Raw genomic sequence first — 20,621 nt, 5'->3', positions numbered from 1 at the left:
GTTATAAAGAGGAGATTGATCAATTGTACTCATGTCCACTGAAGACAGGACAAAAAGAAATGGGCTTAATTTACAAGTGCAGTTAAGCTCTGGAATAGACTTCCAAAGGAGGCTTTGGAATTTGAATCTTTGGAAGTTTTTAAGAATAGGTTAGACAAACACCCATCAGTGATAGTCTAGCTCAGTGTTTCTCAAACTGTGCTCCGTGGAGCCCCATGGCTCCGCGAGACATTTCCAGGGGCTCCGTGAGGTTGACAAACTGGAAACATCAATAGGTACAATACATACAATCAGTGGACCGCTGGAGCTCTGCATAAATTTTTACGCATGTAAAGGGCTCCGGAGCCCAAAAAGTTTGAGAATCGCTGGTCTGGCTTTATGTGGACCTGTCTCAGTGCAGGGATCTGGACTAGATAATTTTTCAAGGCCCCTTCTAGCCCTACATTTCTATGATTCAACCTTGGTTACAACATGCTGCCAGATGGAAAAAAAGCAGACCAGGGAGACGCGGAGCAGCTTTTCTCGCCCCGGAGTACACGGGCGGTGGGGCGAGAAAAGCCCCATTCGTAACTGCAGATCTGATTCTGCCCTAATAGGTAATGCACTTCCAAATTCACGGCCATGAAAAAAGCTTCACAGAATTCTGGTGTCATCCTGTGAAATCTAATATTTTGTGTGCTTTTTACCCTATACTATACAGATTTCACACCAGCAGTAATGACCTACTCAGAAAGGAATATCATTAGTACCATCTAGTTGGATATAAGGAAGTTAATTCTCTTCTTCCCATTACTTTAGCCATGAGAGCACAATAAAGTAGACATTGACACCTTTGGCTTGGAACATCAATGTTGTATGTGTTAAGTTTCTTTTGGCATTTTCCAGATCTGCCAGTTACATTATTACCTCATTTTACATTTCAACTACATAAAATAACCTTCACTATTCACACATGTTGATCTGCTATTCAGATTTCATTTAAAAGAAACCTGTGTCATTCATTAATATGTAGAAATATAGTTGGTATACATTGTACATCACTAGTCTAATGCTTGCCATTGTGTAATTTACTCCTTGTAAAGAATGTTTTCTATAGACAAAGAGTGAAGTATGTATGTTCAGTCTTTCCTTTTAGAGTAAGGAAATAACAAATAAGGAAGGAACAATTGTAAACTCTCCATGAGTGAGAAAGAAGGTGGAATGTATCTAAAAGCCTCCATCTTGAATCTTGAGGAATTGTGCTATACTGTTCCACCTGCAGTCATCAAAGACATTGGAATAGGTTCCCCTTGTTATAGAAGAGAGGCAGCCAATAGCAGAATGTTCTTTATGACAGCTCAAAGTCTTTGTAATGTGCTTCCTATCTTGGTCCAAAATAGCCTGAATGTGGCTACTTTCTGAGAATGCTGCAGAAGACTTCTGTTCAATTAGCCTTTTGGAGAGTACTCAGGGTGCATTCCCAGAACAATGAAGGGGTGGGAAAGGGCAGGATTTGTATAGAGACTAGCAGAGCTCCTTTATGAATAATTAGGTTAATGCTGCTGGAGATTTGTACTGTTTTTTTAATTTTGTTTTATAATATTAATTATGTGTTACAGTGAATGCCAAGAGGTCTATATAAACATTATTTTATTTAAATCTAAATAAATACTTAAATAAATCCTCTTGCTGTCCTGCCTCATGGCAGGTAAACAAACTGCTTAAAAATGCAGTGAACAGCTAACTACGCCAAAATCACTTAAATGCATTGTGCCCCGTAAGGCTATGTCTAGACTGCAGGCTTCTTTCGAAAGAGGCTCTTTCGAAAGCATCTTTCGAAAGAGCCTCTTTCGAAAGATCGCGTCTAGACTGCAGGCGGATCTTTCGAAAGAGCAATCCTCTTTTTCAAAAGAGAGCACCCAGCGAGTCTGGATGCTCTCTTTTGAAGAAGCCCTATTTACATTGAAGAACGCCTTCTGTCGAAAGAGGAACTTTCGAAAGAAGGCGTTCTTCCTCGTGAAACGAGGTTTACCGCCATCGAAAGAAAAGCCGCGTTCTTTCGAAATAATTTCGAAAGAACGCGGCTTGAGTCTGGACGCAGGGGAAGTTTTTTCGGGAAAAGGCTACTTTTCCCGAAAAAACCCCTGAGTCTGGACACAGCCTAAGAGAATTATGTTGCTCTTCCCTACAAAGTTCAATCTACCAGCAGAACAATAACTCCCAGTCCCAGATGACTGAAACTTTATCATGTGAAGCTGGCAATGGGACTACTCACAATACATGAAGTTAAGTATGTGTGTAAGTCTTTGCAGAATGAGGGTCAAAGTCATCATCCCAGTTGGATAGTGACTGTCTTTAGCCTGGCTGATATATGATGTAGATCAAATCCTGTAAGTTGCTTAATATTTACGCGTGGATTTGATCTATGTGTTCCTGATTCACTCCATATGTTAATACTCTTATTTCACTTCACACATGGAGTTATTCAGGAATAGCTGTTGCACTTGAAATTCATACCCCACTTTTTCAGAAACACTTTCAAGGGTACACAACTGTTTAGTGTGCTCAGCAACACTCGTCAATTTGCAGGAGATGCTTAACACCTCAGAAGAGTGGACTCTGTAACCAACCAATGATAAAACTGTCCACGGCTTATTCTTTCTTAAAATTGATAAATCAGTTCTCAGAGCAGCAGCATTTTTGGAGATTAACTGGTGATGCTATAAACTGAGAAATATTGCTTGAAATCGTACTGTAATTGGGTATGTTTCCAAAATGTGAATGTGTAGATGTGTAGTTTGGTAAGCACATTTTATCTCTGCAGTGCTTTAGCAAAAGCTAAAAGCAAACAAATCACAAACTTATACATTAGGGGTGGGCAAGATCCGGCCTGGGGGTCAGATCCAACCTGCCAAGCCTTTCAATCCAGCCCGCAGCCCACCTTACTGGATCCACAGGCAGATAGCAGCTCCAGAGATCAGAGCAGCTGGCTGCTCCATATGACTCTCTGCGACTGTTGGGTGAGGGGGAAGCTTTATGTGCCGTAAACCCCCTCCTTCTCCCCAACTCCCTTTCAGACCCCACACCCTTTCCTGCACCCCAATCTCGTAACCAAAAGCTCCTTTCTTCACCCAACTTCCATCCAAGACTCTGCACCCCCTCTATAGATTAGTCCAGCTCATGCTCGTTACCAAAATTTTGGAGTGGCCCCCCCATCAAAAATTATTGCCCACCCCTATTATACATACATTTGTCCACTTAAAAACTCTCCTTCTGAAAGGAGCCAGACTGACAGTTATGTAAACACAACTCCTCTAGTTCGGGGTGGGCAAAAGGGCCTCCTAAGGCTGGATCCGGGCGTCCAAGTGGGTTGATCCGACCCATGGAGGCCCTGCTGCTCCCCCGTCCCCAGGCCAAATACGCAGGGCAGGAGGAGGAGACTTCACGCACTCCCCTGCCCCCAAGCCCTGATTGGCCTGGTGACAGGAGGAGTGCACAAAGTTTCCTCTGTCCTACACCCACCCTGCAAGAAGCACGCTGCACTCACAGCGGGAGGGAGGCTTTGCATGCTCCCCAGCGCCAGGCCAATCAGAGCTTGGGGGCCGGAGAGTGCACAAAGCTTCTTCCGCCCTGCCCCCACCCTGGGAGGAGTGTACGGCACTCCTAGCAGGGCGGAGGAAACTTTGTGCGCTCCCCGCCCCCAAGCTCTGATTGGCCAGGAGGTGGGGGAGCATGCAAAGCCTCTTCCCGCCCTGCCAGGGGCATCAGTGCTTAGTGGGAAGGAGGGGCAAAGGGGCTCCCCCACCCTCAGACCAATCATTGTCTGGGGGTGGGGAAGCCTGGAAGCATCCTGGCCCCTCCCCTTCCATTTTAGGCCCGCCCCTTCTGGGGTAGCCCAAGGCCACTTGAAGTGGCCCTTGGCCAAAAATTATTGCCCACCCCTGCTCTAGATACAACACAGGCATTAGCTATGTCAACCAACCCACACTGGATTCAAACCTATAATTCACAGATATTCAGTCCCCCATAATGAATATGGGGCGATCTAAATTTCTTGACACTAAATTTCAGTCCATAGTGTCCAACATGCTAGCCACTAGCTTTTTGGCTGCTTCAGAACTGGTTGGACACCACGGCACTAAGTATTATCATTTAACTTCCTAATCTAATCTTTGCAAGAATTCTGGGATGTTCTCTCTACCGTGTGCCTGAAGCTGCACTATGATGGCATTTAACTGTTTTTATTTGCCTGAGCTTTTTTTAAAAAAAAATCTAAGCCTGATTCTCAGAGAACAATCTGAGTCTCAGACTGGAACAAAGCAAGAGAAGTGGAGAAACAAAAGCAAACTTTATTTTTAATCCACCTGCCAACAGTCAGTCAGCGTTGTGCTGATGTTAGAGGCTGAAGCCATATAGCTCAGGAGCAAAGGAGTCATATTAGGGCAGCTTTATCATACAGTTGTTCTGGTTTATCTTCTTTATCTTCCTGACAAGACAGGTTTTGAGACCATATGATGTCTGCCTTTGACCTTAGGATCGTCAATCAAATCAGAAGACCTAACACTTGAACATTAAAATTCTCACCACATATCTTTGGAGGTATGTGAGTATGCCAATATAGTGGCAGGAGACTTTGTTTATTAAAAAAATGGTAGGAGCAAATGTACAGGCTGTATTGCAAAAATAAATTCATTTCTTACTATTTTAAGGTGAATTATTTTTAAGGATAATCATATATTCTTTAAACCATTGGAAACTGACTAGCAATCAAAAATTGAGCTAGAACATTAGTGATGGAATTAACAAGGGAGATTTAGGAACCGAGGTGCCATTTTAGGCACCTAAGTTCCAACACTTAGGCTATGTTTGTACTTAAAATGCTTCAGTAGCACAGCTACAGCTCTGCACCTGTGTTGCTGTACTGCTTCAGTGTAGAAACTCACTAAAGTGATTGCATGGGTTTTCTTGTTGCTGTAGTTAATCTACCTCCCTGGGGGAATTGTTTGCTACGTCAATGGAAAAACATTTTTCATCAACTTAGTTCTGTCTACACTGGGGATTAGGTCAACGTAGCTATGCTGATGTTAGTGTAGACCAGCCCTTACGTACCACTAACTTCCACAAAGTTGCCACAAAGCTGTCATCTAACTCTATGGGCACCTAAATTCCCTAGGCAACAGAGTTTACAACAGTTAAAGTACTCTCCTAAATGTCACAAAAACAGGACTATGTAGCACTTTAAAGACTAACAAGACAGTTTAATAGGTGATGAGCTTTCGTGGGCCAGACCCACTTCCTCAGATCAAGTAGTGGAAGAAAATTGTCACAACCATATACAGGCAGTCCCCGGGTTACATGGATCCGACTTACATCAGATCCCTACTTACAAATGGGGTGAGGCAACCCCGCACTAGCTGCTTCCCCCCAGCAGACCAGGGAGACGCGAAGCTAGCGCCTCCCCCAACAGACCAGGGAGATGCGGAATGGCTTTTCTCAGCAGACACCTCAGCTTGAGAATAAAGGACTGAGGGAAGTGAGGTGTGGAAGAATAAAACTGAGCTCTGGAGAAATGTTTGGCTGGAGTTTCCCCTACAATATGTACCAGTTCCGACTTACATACAAATTCAACTTAAGAACAAACCTACAGTCCCTATCTTGTACGTAACCCGGGGACTGCCTGTATACCAAAGGATACAATTAAAAAACATGAACAATTGAAATGAAATTGTTTTATAAAATGAAAAAATGAAAAAATGAAAAATTTTAATTGTATCCTTTGGTATATATGGTTGTGACAATTTTCTTCCACTATTTGATCTGAGGAAGTGGGTCTGGCCCACGAAAGCTCATCACCAATTAAACCGTCTTGTTAGTCTTTAAAGTGCTACATAGTCCTGTTTTTTGTTTCAGCTGCACCAGACTAACATGGCTACATTTCTACTCTTAAATGTCAGTGGTTGGGCACATGAACATAAAAACTGGGCATACTGGGTTAGAGAAACAAAGCCCAGGATCCTGTCTTCCATCAGTGCTTCAATGGGAAGCACTTCAATGGGAATGAACAGAACAGGGCAATTACCAAGTCATCCATCTCCTGTCATCTAGTCCCAGTTTCTAGCAGTTAGAGGCTGATTCCTGTAAACTGTGTGGCAATCCAGTTGCCTACTTAGTGCCATGCAGGTGTTCAAGGACCCCAACTAAGGTGGGGACCTGCCGCAGCCTGGCCCCTGCCGCAGCCTGGCCCCAACCTAGCCCGGCTTCCAATCTGACATAGCTGGGGAAGTATGACTTAGGGTATGTCTAGACAACATAGTTCCATTGACGGAGCCATGTAGATGAGTATACTAGACATAGGAAAATGAAGCGGCGATTTAAATAATCGCCGCTTCATTTACATATAAATGGCCGCCGCGCTGTGCCGATCAGCTGTTTGGTGGCACAGCGGGGCAGTCTGGACGTGCCGCAGTCGACAAGGGAAGCCTTTGTCAACCGCTCCGGTAAACCTCATTTCACGAGGCATACTGGAGCGGTCAACAAAGGCTTCCCTTGTTAACCACGACACGTCCAGACTGCCCCACTGTGCCGCCAAACAGCTGATCGGCACAGCGTGGCGGTCATTTTGATGTAAATGAAGTGGCGATTATTTAAATTGTTGCTTCATTTTCCTATGTCTAGTAAACTCATCTACATGGCTCTGTCGACGGAGCCATGTAGTCTAGACATACCCTTAAAGTCATCCACAGAATCTGCCATGGCTGGGGTGCCTCCCTCCTGGCCCAAATCTATCTGTGGCCAGGGAAGCCTGGCCCTGTTCCTACCACAGCAGCCTACCCCATATCTGCCGCAGCCCAGCCCAGCCCAGCCCAGCCCAGCCCTTACATGCTGGGGTGACCCAGAGGCAAACCATGGCCCTGTAAGAACCAGGGCAGCCTTCCCCGGCTCCAACCCAGACCTGGCTTAAACCTTCAGTCTTTTCAAATCTCTCCTTGAATGGAAGTTGTTTTCTACCCCTAATCATTTTCCTTGCCCATCTGTGTACCTTTTCCAATTGTAGTGTAACATTTTGAGATGGCATGAATAGAATTGCATGAAGTAATCAAGGTATCGGTATACAATGAATTTATCTAGAGGCATTATGTTATTCCCTTTTTTATATTCCTTTCTTAATGGCTCCTAACATCCTATCAGCTTTTTTTACTGCCACTGCACATTGGCCTTCTCACCATCGCCCCACCCACTCCCTGCGGACGCAGCTTTGGGGATTACCGGGGGGCCTGGCATGATGTGGCAGAAGTGATTGGATCTCCCTGCACTTCTGTTGATGAGACAGACGAGCTTTCAAGCTTACAAAGAGTTCTTCTTTGGGTCCAGGGAACTAACTCAGAGTGTCACAGCTAAATACATGATGGAACAGCTTCAATGGCCCCTTGAAATATATATCAACTACTTATGCTAACCGATCTGTTCCACTTTGTACTGTGATACTATGACTTTGGTTTCCTAGAAAGACATTACCTGAGGGTTGATGTCTTCAAATGTGCACTATTTTGAATTTAACAACACTGAATGTCATCTGCTGTTTTGTTGCCCTGTCATCCAGTTTTGTGAGATCCTTTTGTTCTCTTCTTGATCATCTTTGGATTTAACTGTCCTCTGCAAACTTTTCCTCCTCACTATTCACCCTCTTTTCCAGATAATTTAGAAATACATTGACCAACACTGGTCCCTACTATTTACAACTTTCTGTTGTGAAAAGTGACCATGTATTACTTACTCTTCATTTTCTATTTTTTAACCCAGTTACTGATCCGTGAAAGGATCTTCTGTGGTTTTTTTGACACCTCAAAGAATTCTAACAGCTACTTAAATTCTGACACTGATCAACAGCTCAGCTCCCAACTCACATGTAAGAATCAGCTAAATTAGTTCTCCTTTCTACATTTCGTATGGGGCCCAATCAGTAGATGTGCTTGGAGTATGTTGAAACCCGCACAAAACAACCAGAGAAGAGGATTGTACATTTCTTTCTCTTTCAGCCTTTATTCTAGTAATTAAAGCACATGGGAGACCCAAGTTTCATTCCCTCCTCTGTATGACGTAGAACAGATATTTTAATTGAAATCTCCCACTTCCCAGAGGTGGGTCCTAACCCACTGGACTATAAGGTATTATGGGACAGGTTTCCCTTAAGCTCTCCTCGTGAAGTTGTTCCACTTAGTATAAATAATTAAATAGTAATTGAGCCAGAGACAACATTAGAATGACTCTATACTCCAGTGGTTAGAACACTCAGCTGAGACATGACAGCCAGGTTTTGTCCCTCAGCTTCCATGAATATTTAATTATTTACACACAAGAGAGAGTTCATGGCTATGAATCACAAGTGAAGATAGGTGCACCACTTAACTCAGGGCTGTGAATTCCACTAAGTAGCAGGGTACCTAACAGTTGGGTACATAGGCTACCCCAATGTTGCAGAGCCTAAATCCTCCTTCTAAAACCATATTAGAAAACAAAAATATTGAAGTTAATTCTTTTTATACAAAGAGTTACAGAAATGCATATGAAAATTATGCTAACCTTGAACTAATACAGTAGGCTGTAAACCTGCATAATATAGTTACTAGCCCTGACAGCCAACAAGTTATGATGTGAAATGTATTGCTTGCTTTACTGGCACTTCATTGTTCTGTGTCACTAAAAGCAAACACTGCATTTTAGTTGAACTAAGGCTGTGATTAAGTTCCCTTTGACTCTTTAAAAAATAACCTTGACTATTACTCTTATGTTGAAATTGCCTGTCAGTGATCAAACATTTACAATAGTATGGTGATACTGCCTTCATCAAATAAAGATGTTGCAACTTTATTGAATTAAATGTGGCCAGGACAAAGAGTGATGATCACTTTCCAACATTACACTCTTAACAAGTGTGCTTTCCACAGAAAAATATTTACTCATAGGAGAGTGTGTGTCAGCCAGATGACTGGCCAGTGGGAATCTTTCTACAGATTTCAGTAGCAAAGGATCAAGCATTACAAACCCAATACAATCTGTATAGCCCGGGGCTAGACTTGGCCAGTTAGATTTTATCTACATTGGCACTTTTCTAAACATCTCCAACTGTTGTACTTCAGCTTCAACAGTAACAATAATAGGAGTCAGTCAAGGCCTGCTCTAGGCACCAGCAAATCAAGCATGTGCTTGGGGTGGCACATTTCCATGGGCGGCATTTCCAGGTAAGCAGCCGCCCCTGGCAATGCCCGGCCCCACCCTGCTCCACCAATTTTAAAGGGCTGCAGGAGCTCGACTCTGGAGGCGTGCCTCTGGGAGCTGGCTGCGGAGCGCCGTGTGGCCAGACTCTGCCCCGCCCCGCCGTCTCCAGTCCTGCCATGGCCCCAGCCCCTTTCGCTGGCGAGAGACCGCTCCCTGCCAGCCACCCGGCACATTGCGCCCACCCCGCTCATTCTCCGTGTCCCGCACCCTGCTCCCCCTGCTCTCCCTCTTCCCTGCGACTCTCTGGCTCTGTGTTGCTCTTACACCCCACACCCTGCTCCCCTCGATCCCTGCACCCCTCTGGCTCTGCGCTGCCCGTTCCCTGCACAACTCCTGCACTCCGGCCCACGCCCCTCTGGCTCTGCGCCCCCTCTGCATCCCACAGCCACTTTTCCCTGTGCCCCTCTGGGTCTGTGCCCCCCATTCTCCACACTGCCACTGGACCCCGATCTCTCTGCCTCTCCTGTTCCCCGCATCACATTCCCCGTGCCTCCCCTGCACCCTGCTCCCCCCAATCCCTGCGTCCCTCTGCCTCTGCGCCTCCCGTTCCCCGCACCACCCCTGTACCTCCCACCCTGTTCCCCGCACCTCTCTGGCTCTGCGCACCCCAGTCCCCCTGCTTCCCCCGGTCCCCACGCCCCTCTGGCTCTGTGCCTCCCATTCACCACGGTGAACCCTGCTCCCCCTGTTCCCCATGCCCCTCTGGCTCTTCGCTGTCCCTGCACCCTGTTCCCCATGTGGGTCGGGAGTGAGGGGTGCTTGTCCATAGGGAAGGGCTGGACAAAGCAGGGAAAAGGCTGTTGTGACCCAGCAGCGAGTGAAAGGGGAGGAGGAGTTTACTTGAAGTGCCTTTGCCTTTATGGAAAAAAAAATAATTAAAATTATATTTGTTATTTATAGGGCTAAAATGCTGGGACAAAAACGAGAACAAAAACAAAAACCATTGAAAAGTGAAACGTGTAAAAGCCAACAAAAAAGGGGGGGAGGGGACGGCCAAAAATGTTTTTGCTTGGGGCAGCAAAAAACCTAGAGCCAGCCCTGGAGTCAGTAATACAGACAGATTAAATACTAATGGTCAGTTTATCAGTGGTGTTATGGTAATAGCCCCAATATTGCTACTACTGGTATAATACCACATTGGGAGATTTTTAGGAAAACGCCAGGGTAGATAAGGCCTCCCCACGGCATGTTAGATGAGCATTCTCTAGTGGCCCCCCTCAATTTCAGAAGAATAGATGTTACTTTTTTCAAAAATTGTGTCAAGTTTTAGGAAAAACTATTTCACTAGGAGGGTGGTGAAGTGCTGGAATGGGTTACCTAGGGAGGTGGTGGAATCTCCATCCCTAGAGGTTTTTAAGTCTCAGCTTGACAAAGCCCTGGCTAGGTTGATTAAGTTGGGATTGGTCCTGCCTTCGGTAGGGAGCTGGACTTGATGACCTCCTGAGGTCTCTTCCAGCTCTATGATTCTATGATTCAATGCAAGCCCATGCAGTGCTGAGTTTGCAGACAGCATCTCTAAGGCTAAACCCTGCTTCATGTGTATTCTACAGCCACAAGAGACTCTAAATACAGCCTAAAATTGTGGGCTTGTTGGATAAAGGGGCAGATCAAACAGGGGAAAAATATATGGAGGAGGATTTCAGTGGCATGGTGAGGCAAGTGAACAGGAATGGTTAGTAGATGTGCCTCTATGCAGATTCAAAGGCCTAAAAACCTTCCACAGAGGGGATAATGAGAGGAAAAGTGTGAATGAAAATGTGTAATGTTGGTGAAAATACTGAGTTTGACTCTATATATGTAGAATGTAAAGTTCATTTGTTGGTTCTACAATATGCATTTTGCAGTTACAGCTTCTTTGAGAGAGGCATGGTCCATTAATATGAGCACTAGATTTGGGAGCAGGGAACTCAATGCTAATCTCAACTCTGCTATTGATTTGGCTTATGGAAAGCTCCTGAATGGATAGTTTGGCATTTCAGCCTGCATGGATGGTCAATACATTCTAGTTCTGTTCTAGTGTACGTGATAGAGGCATTTCCAGGTAAAAGGTCCATCTGACTGAGAATATCTGACCCCAAGAGAATTATAGGGATTGTCAGTTTGCATTCTTGCCCACACAATGCACTTGCACCTGTTAAATCAATACGAAAACTGATTTTAGCTTAATTAAATTGGCGTAAGCCCCAGGAAAGTCTCTCCATGTGTACACCATGGTGTTTGAACTCCAGGAATTGGGGATCAAGGATGGCTGTTCCTATGTGTATTACTGTAGCACCTTAGCCCTGGTCTACACTAGGGATTTATTTCAAAATAATTCCCCTCATTTTGAAATAACAGGTGGAGCATCCACACTACCAAGTGCATTATTTCGAAATAACAGGCTGGTTATTTAAAAAATAATAACTCCTGCTTGTCATGAGGAATCATGTTTATTTTGAATAGTTATAGAACTGGAGCATCCACACTGGCACTATTTTTAAATAGTTACAGGCAGTCCCCGGGTTACGTACAAGATAGGGACTGTAGGTTTGTTCTTAAGTTGAATCTGTATGTTAGTCGGAACTGGCGTCCAGATTCAGCCGCTGCTGAAACTGACTGCCAGTTCTGACTTACATACAGATTCAACTTAAGAACCCCAAGTCAGCTGCTGCTTCCAAGAAGCCGCTGATTCCAGGAAGCCCGGGGCAGAGCAACTGGGGTGCTGCTGGGTTGCTCCAGTAGCGCGGCTCTTTGGCGCTACTGGACCAACCCAGCAGCACCCCATCTGCTCTGCCCCAGACGTCCTGATTTAGCCGCTGCTGAAACTGACCAGCAGCGGCTGAATCAGGACGACTGGGGCAGAGGGCTGGGGTGCTGCCGGGTTGGTCCAGTAGTGCCCAGAGCGGCGCTGCGGGACCAACCGGCAGCGCCCCAGCTGCTCTGCCCCAGGGTCCACAACAAAAGCCTGGTCTGCTGGGGGGGGGCGCACACTAGCTGTGCCCCCCCCCCCAGCAGACGAGGGACACGGGGAGCAAAGCTGCAGCGGCGGGGTGCCTCGCCTCTGAGGCTTTGCTGTGGCGCGGGACCCGCTTTGCTCCCGGTGCCCCTGGTCTGCTGGAGACGGTCCCCAGCAGACCAGGGGCACCGCGAGCAAACCCGCAGCCGTGGCGGGGTCCCGCGCTTCTGAGGCTTTGCTCTGGCAAAGCCTCAGAAGCGGGGGAACACGCCGCTGCTGCGGGTTTGCTTGCGGTGCCCCTGGTCTGCTGGGGACCGTCTCCAGCAGACCAGGGGCACCGCGAGCAAACCCGCCGGGGCTGCTGCTTTGCTCCCGATGCCTCTGGTCTGCTGGAGACGGTCCCCAGCAGACCAGGGGCACCGGGAGCAGCTTTTCTCGCCCCAGAGGTCAAGGTGGCTGACTGCTGCCTGTGAGCTCCGGGGCGAGAAAGCCCCGTTCGTAAGTGCGGATCCGACATAAGTTGGATCCGCGTAAGTCGGGGACTGCCTGTATTTCGAAATAGAATTTGTGTGGATGTGGCACTGCTGCTATTTTGAAATAACTACTCCTCAGAGTCATTCCAAATAATTACTCCCCAGTGTTTCCTGGGACTCTAAGGACTAATAATAACTAGTGTTATTTTGAAATAATTTAGTCCGTGTCTACTCAGCAGGCAGTAATGTCAAAATACTGTCAAGCTGGAGGACTTTTTACTCCAACTTCTGTAACCCTCATTGTACGAGGAGTAAAGGAAGTCAGAGTGCTCTATTTTGAAATAAGTGCTGTGTAGACACTTCCATTTTCAAAATAAGCTATATAATTGACGTAGCTCAATTTCCGTAGCTTATTTTGAGTTAAGCCCTGCTGTGTAGATGTACCCTAAGTTTAGGTAGTGCATCCACATTAAGGGGGCCTGTCTCAGACTAATTTTGAGCCTTGCTTGTAGTGTGGACACGCTATTTCAAAATTGTTATTCAGGAGTTATTTCAAAATAAGTTATTTTGAAAAAAATTAATAGTATAGACATTATGTTAGGATATGACTACACAGCAATATTATTTTGAAATAACTAGCATTATTTCAAAATAACGTCGAAAAACTGTCAAGATGGAGGACTTCTTACTTTAACTCCTGTAACCCTCATTATACAAGGAGTAAGGGAAGTTGGAGGAAGAGCGCTCTATTTTGAAATAATTGCTGTGTAGATACTCCCAATTTTGGCAACTTCTTAATACATTTAAAAATCAGAAGCTCAGCATGGAGGACCCAGCAAGAGCCAGCAATCATCTGCCCTGGCTCGCAATGAGTCCCCCTACTGTGCTTCAGCCCTTTAAATGTATTAAGAGCCTGCTGGTTCTTAATACATTTTAAAGGTAGAGCTGCAGTGGGATTAGCTGCCATGACAGGGAGCTAATCCCGCTGCAGCTCCCCTGCTTATTGACATCCATCGATTAGTTTATTAATCGATTAAACTATATTTAACATCCCTAATCTACATTAAAGAAATTAAACATTTAACCAGTAACCATGAGGCAGCCCTGGTCACGGAGGGGCCAGTGGGCCAGTTGCGGTGGGACCCCACAGCCACAACCATCATGGGGCTAGGCAGTGGGCCAGGCATCAGGCCCTGAGTTAAAACAGTTAACCAGTTAATCATTTTAACATCCCTAATCTACACTGGCACAAACACAAATATATTTTACTAATACTTTCTTATTGGGATCATACCCCACTGGCAGAACTATACTTCTGTATATAATATACAGAGTACAGCCTAAGGTATTGGATACATGACTCTCAATTATATGGACCATGTCTGAAATACTTTCTACAATTCATATTTTGTTTCCAGTTCTTTGCATTTCAAGTATGAAAGGGAAAGCTTAAGTGATTTTACAATCACTTGTGATAGGATAGCTCAATTTCAATATGCTCCTCTCAAATGAATGTGTATAATTCAATTGTCAAGCTATGTATTCTTTATAAAGTTAGAGACTCAGGATGGACTTTTAAGAGGCACTTTTCAAAGCTAAATACACTGAAGTTTGTTCTCAGTCCTTCAGTGTAGCTGCAGGGCCTTTTCCCTGTCGCCTGTTTTCCAGACATTTCAAATGCAAATGGGTTTCTAGTAAACATCCAGCTTGGGAACTGCTATTAAACTGCAGTGCTTAGAAATCTCTTTCGCTACCAGCAGCTTCTCCTACAGCCACTCAGACATGGCGCTCTTCTGAGATGCTGAGCTGGCCTCTTTGTTCAATGCCTAGGCCGAGGGCGCGCTTTTTCAATACAGAACGCGCACGGCTGAGCAGCACACAAGCGCTTCCAGCTCGGGGAAGTGTCGATTTCACGTTCGTGCTCCGGGTGCGTTTCCCTCACACGCACCCATTAACCAAGCCCGGAGGGTTGAACCATGGAGACACTGACTTGACGGGGACAGCCGGGATAATAATAAAAAAGAGCAAGAAAAAGAAGGGTTTCAATCGAGCTACGAGGACTCCCCTCCAATCAAAGATAGCCGCAGCACCAGCGCACAGCCTATTGCACAGAGTACTGCTACTGCTGCTCTGTGCATGCGCTGCGCCCCTGTTGCTCCTGCTGGGAACCAGTCATGTAGAAAATGCTCGTTTATAGTGTGATGATAATGTGGCAATGCTGGCAGCGCTGTCGTGTTGGGTAGGATGCAGCTAGTTATCTACCGCTGCGCCTTCAGCCGCCTCTGTCGGCTACAGGGGCTCGGCCCTCAGGAGCAGCTACCTCGCGGCAATCCGGTTGTGCCGGTGCAGGGGCAGAGACGCACTAATTACCTGTAAATATCATCCGCTTCCCAGTGGCGGCTGCTCCTAGGCCGGGCCTAGGGGCGCTGGTGGGCATGACGCAGCCCCTTGCCCCTCCCTCCCTGCCTGGCTGCGGTTTGCCGCGGTTACTGCTCGGCGGAGTCAGCTCAGCACCGGGCGCCGCGGCAGCTGCGGGCTCTCTGCAGGCAGCAACCGGCGCGGGCCAGTTGCTGGGCTCGGCGGCAGCTGCATTGTGACACGCTGTCCCTGTGCAAGCAGCCGCGCATTCCAGAGGCGCATTCTCCAGGCGCGCAGCCCGACAGTCTGGAATGAGGATTCGGGGGGGGGGAGGGCGAGAGGATGTTAAATGGCTTGGTAACACCTCAAGGGAAACTTCTGCAAGAAGCAAGGTCTGGGTTGGCGCCAGATCTTACTTAATGCAGGCTTGCCCCAGGGGGTGGTTGGTCCTACAGTCCTGGGGTGGTGGTGTAGGTCATATGTAAAGGCCCCAGATACCACTAGACTGCCCAGTTCTGCAGGGTATAGTCACAGGGCTAAGCTTGTTGCATGCTGCAGAACTGAAATCACTGGCCTGCAGTCTAGGAACCAGTGGGATAGGGACATGCAGGTCTCTCTTTTGCTCTGCCTTTGTTAAACTTTTTTGATTTGGGATTGAATTTCGTGCTCATGAAAGACACTAGCTGTAAAGCCTCCCTTGGAATTCCTGTCACAAGTGGCCTGTGATGACATGTTCCACATCCCACCCACCACTCAGCTGCAGAGACTTTAAACTACCCACCAACACCAGGCTAACATGTTCTGTTGGGTGCTGGCTCTTACATGGAGGCATCACTTTTCATTAATGTAGTGTAAGCAGGATTTATGGTATTTTACTTTTTGCCAGTTGATGTCATATTTTGATATATTCATAGACATTGCATTTTGTTCTCCTACCCGTTACACAGAGTCAGCAGACTCAGTAGTCCCCTGTTCTATCATCAGTACTTATTGCATTTTATTGTAATTCTAAGGGTACGTTTTCAGTAAACAGTCGACACAGGATATTACTCAGATGTTGTCCCTAACCCAGCAACACACAACCTCCTTTAACTCAAGTTTGTTGGTGCCTTAAATATAGGATGTGTGGAGACAGCCCAGCAGCATAAACAAACAGACTAGAACCTGGATACCATTTACACTTGATACAGGGCTGATGTAGATTAACTAACTTGAGTGTTGATAGTTCTCCTGAACCGTCTCAGAATTCCCCCAGGCAGCCCGTCAGAGCTACAAGTCACACAGGCAGGAATTCCCCCAGAAAGAGAACAACTCTCACTTCAACAGAGGCGAGGTCTACACTAGACTTGAAAGGTCGGGTTAAGGTACGTACGTACGTATGTAAAATACATAGCTGGAGTTGGTTTACCTTAAGCTGAACTTGGTGCTATTTTCACGGAGGGAGGCCAATGAAAGCAAATGCTCTTGCTGGCTTCCTTTACTCTTCACAACTGCGAGGAGTACCGGCGCCGACTGGAGCCAACCTCAGTGTTTAATTTAAAGGGTCCATATGGGTGCAGATGCCACTGAGCATAGGGAGAACCCATAGATATTAAAACCTAATTTAATTTTCTCCATTCTTTTAAGTCTGCCTCTAATTAGTGTGATCTGCCTCGCAAAGCATGGTGTTTCCTTCTCAGTGTGACAAGCCTCTGCTGGAATGTCCTGTCTTGTGTCTTGCCCTAAATTTGCCTCCTGATTTTGAAATCAGAATTGTTTTAATGCCAACAGCTGTAACCGGTCATCTTTCCTGACTGGATCCATATTTTGCCATTCAATGGAATTGAGGCCATGGACAGAAATCTAGAGCATGACAAGCTACAAGTTGTTTAATGTAGTGAGTTCACACGCTAAGAATGCTTCCACCCAGGTGCCCAGGAAGGACAGACTAGTTCTCCCACAATATATTATGAAATAAGTCTTAGAGCAGCACAGCTTACTGCAACACTAAGATCCCTGGGCTATGCCTAGTGCTTCACACCAGTGAAGGATGTTGAAACTCTGGTATGGCTTAATTGTGGCTTTGTGGAATAGACACTCACATGGAATAGGCTAACTGAGGTTCCCAGACCAGGTTAACTTTACAGTGAAGACAAAGGCCTATAAACTTTAAGATCAGAAGGAACCATCATGATCATCTAGGGTAGTGTTTCTCAACGTGTTGGGTTTTTTTAAGTATCTTATAAAAATTATAAGTACCCCCAGTACCTATAGTTTTCAGACACACAATTTTTTTTTCTACCATTGAAACACATTTGTTTAAAAAACTTAATTGTAGCCAGTTGGGCAATGACATTTTTGGAAGTAAAAAGTACGCAAATAATAATAAAACTTAAAACAAAAATTCAGTTTTCTTCAAATTTCAGTTGTGTTGACATACCCCCCAGACTTCTCTCACGTACCCCTAAAGGTACTTGTATCACTTGTTGAGAAACACTGATCTAGGCTATTTCTAGTCTACGAAGGTTTTCTCTGCTGCATCCAGGGAATGCGTCTGCGCTTCTGCTTTTTTTTGCGGATGAGCAGACACTCTCGGAAGTCTTGTCTTCCTCCTCCCATAAGGAAGAGGGGCTGTTCCGAAATAGGTGTTTTTTCCGAAATTTGGCCCAGTGTAGACAGGCCAAATTGCAGAAAAGCCTCTTCCAAAAAAATGATCAGGAAAAGTTACGCAAATTGCGGAGTGCAATTTGTGTACCTTTTTCCAATAAAGCCCCATAGTGTAGACATAGCCTTACTCTGATCTCCTGCACACTGCAAGCCACAGAACCTCACCCATTCCTGTAATAGATCTCTTAACCTCTAGCTGTATTACTGAAGTCCTCAAATCATGGTTTAAAGATTTCAAGTTATGGAGAATTCATCATTTACACTAGTTTAAACCTGTATGTGACCCATGTGACCCATGCTGCAGAGAAAGGTCAATAACCCCTCAGGTCTTTGCCAATCTAATTAGGAGAAAAATTTTTCCTGACCCCAAATATGACGATCAGTTAGACCCTGAGCACATAAGCAAAACCCACCAGGCAGGAACCTGGGGGTACATCTACACAGCAGTTATTCCAAAATAACATAGTCCACGTCTACACTACAAGCAGTTATTTCATCATAAGGTTGAAATAATGGCGAGCTGGAAGACTTCTTACTCTGACTCCTAAAACTCGCATTTTACGAGGAGTAAAGGAAGTCAGAGGAAGTGTTCTCTTTCTCAGATTTCCTGCTGTGTAGACAGCACCAAAAGCTGAAATAAGCTATTTCAACTTAGGCTATGCAATTGACATAGCTCAAGTTGCATAGTTTATTTTGGTGTTAGCCCTGCTGTGTAGAAATACCGTGGGAAAAAATTCTCTGTAAAAATTCGGAGTCCTCTCCATCTAGGGCTCTGTCTCCAAGCCAGTTAGGGTTTTTTTTGCTCCCACTGCTCCTCTCAGAAGGCTATTCCAGAACTTCACTCCTCACATGGTTAGAAAACTTCACCTAATTTCAAGCCTAAACTTGTTGATGGCCAGTTAATAGCCATTTGTGTCCACATTGGCACTATATTAAATTATTCTCTCCATCCCTGTTATTTATCCCTCTGATGTATTTATAGAGAGCAATCATATCTTCCCTCATTCTTCTTTTGGTTAGGCTAAACAAGCCAAGCTGTTTAAGTCTCCTCTCATAAAATAGGTTTTCAATTTCTTGGATTATCTACCGATTAATTAAATACCTTTGCTATTGGCAGGGGTGTCCAAACTTTTTTCAAAGAGGGCCAGATTTGATGAAGTGAACACGCGTGAGGGCCGACCATTTTGCCTGACATTCTTTGAACCATTAAAATTAAATGCAAATTAACTATTTTATGCAAAGTTTATTGCAAACGACATACTTTTCATTTCGTCACATGGATGACAAATCTAAACAGGTGTTAAATCACTCTGCCTTTCATATCTGAAGGCCAGATGAAAAAAAAATCCAGGAAGCTGAAATATATGTCAGGAACATTGTAAAGTACATTACATATTATTGGTAATAAAGGTTGTCTGTCAACTTTTAAGTTCAAAAAATATGAACAGGAACGTAACACCAAGTATACATGTTGTGTCCAAATATATTTATAACTGATTTAGACCAACTGACATTAACTGAGATTTTACAATGTATTCATCTCAATACATATGGATTTGTTGGGGGCCATAAAAGATAGATATTGCCAAATTACCTGTGGGGCCGTATTAAACCGGAACACGGGCCGCAATTGGCCCGCGGGCCGGACTTTGGACATGCCTGGCTATTGGACTTGCAATTTCATGTGCTAGTTCCTCTAATATTCTTGTATGGAGATTACTTGGACCCCTTAATTTAGTCCCGTTAAATTGTTTGAGTTTGACGTCCACTTCAGATGTGGAAATTCCTGCCTCCATTATCCTTGTTACCATTATCCTCCCTGCCACTACTCCTAAACTCTTCATTAGCCCCATTAAAAACTGAGGCAGAGTATTTATCTAAGAGTTGGGACATGCCTAAGTAATCTTTAATCTCAATCCCTTCTGAGTGCTTCGTGGCTACTTCTTCTTTCCTTGTTTTCTTCTTGTGGCTATAGAACCTTTTACCATTGGTTTTAATTCCCTTTGCAAGATCCAATTTTGCTTGGCTTTGGGTAGTTCTCACTTTATCCCTCCACTTTCTGACCTCCAAGTGGTAGCTTTCTTTGCCAATCCCTCTCATCTTTCATTCCTTTTAGGCTTTCTGATTTCTCTTACTCACCTCTTTGAAATGTTTGCTCATCCATCTTGGCCTGTAATCCTTCCTTATAAATTCCCCCCCTTTGCTTGTGATGCAGACTCTCAGGCTACGTCTATATTGCATCCCTCTTGTGCAAAAGCCTATGCAAATGAAGCGCAGATTAGCATATTCCCATGCTTCATTTGCATAATTAATTAGGAGGCATTTTTGCGCAAGAGGCTTTGCACAAAAAGGAGCCATCTACACAGCTCCTCTTTGCGCAAAACCCCCCTATTGTGCAAGAGCCGTTCTTCCTGAAAAAATGAGGAAGAACGGCTCTTGCACAAGTGGGGGGTTTTGCTCAAAGAGGAGCTGTGTAGATGGCTCTTTTTTGCGCAAAAGCCTCTTGCACAAAACGCCCTTTAATTAATTATGCAAATGAAGCATATCAATATGCTAATCCACACTTCATTTGCATATGCTTTTGCTCACGAGGGATGCAATATAGATGTAGCCTCAGTTAGCTGAGTCCTAAGACCTGCTGGTAAAGCTAGAGTAAAAAATGAGACTCTTTTATGAGCAGAAGGGCTATTTTTTAACTTTAGCCACGGGCCAACCCAACTTAAGGGTACTTGGTAGCATTTCATAGCACAGATAGGGAACACTTGTCTGTACATGGCTGCTGGATAGTTTTGATAATCCGAGTGAGAAACAGGAAAGGGAACATTGAGGATTTTCTGTTCAATTCACAACTCCACTCCCTTCTTTGACCACTTTAACTTTCCAGTCTCCTCTTCCCAGTCTATTCCTCAGCCTCTGGACTTGGCTATTTTCCCTCTCACCACATCTTCTGGGCT

The 20,621-nt window shown here is 45.1% G+C and overlaps 1 protein-coding gene across 2 annotated transcripts in view; it reads right to left on the bottom strand.

Annotated features, from left to right (window-relative positions):
- The window catches only part of SPMIP2 (sperm microtubule inner protein 2), a 104,441-nt gene extending 89,172 nt beyond the window's left edge, over positions 1 to 15,269 (bottom strand). The window contains exon 1 of one of the 2 annotated variants that reach the window (XM_075930141.2): positions 15,034 to 15,269. In XM_075930141.2, coding sequence (XP_075786256.2) covers positions 15,034 to 15,100 — 67 coding nt within the window. In that variant the 5' untranslated portion in view covers positions 15,101 to 15,269. The remainder of the gene's footprint in view (positions 1 to 15,033) is intronic. The other variant, XM_075930139.2, reaches the window with a different exon arrangement.
- Positions 15,270 to 20,621: the final 5,352 nt, after the last annotated feature.

This window comes from Pelodiscus sinensis, chromosome 4 (assembly GCF_052426305.1).
Source record: "Pelodiscus sinensis isolate ZL-2025 chromosome 4, ASM5242630v1, whole genome shotgun sequence".
NCBI lineage: Eukaryota > Metazoa > Chordata > Testudines > Trionychidae > Pelodiscus > Pelodiscus sinensis.
The sequence above is the reverse complement of the archived record's forward strand: the minus strand, read 5'-3'. Positions and strand labels throughout refer to the sequence as shown.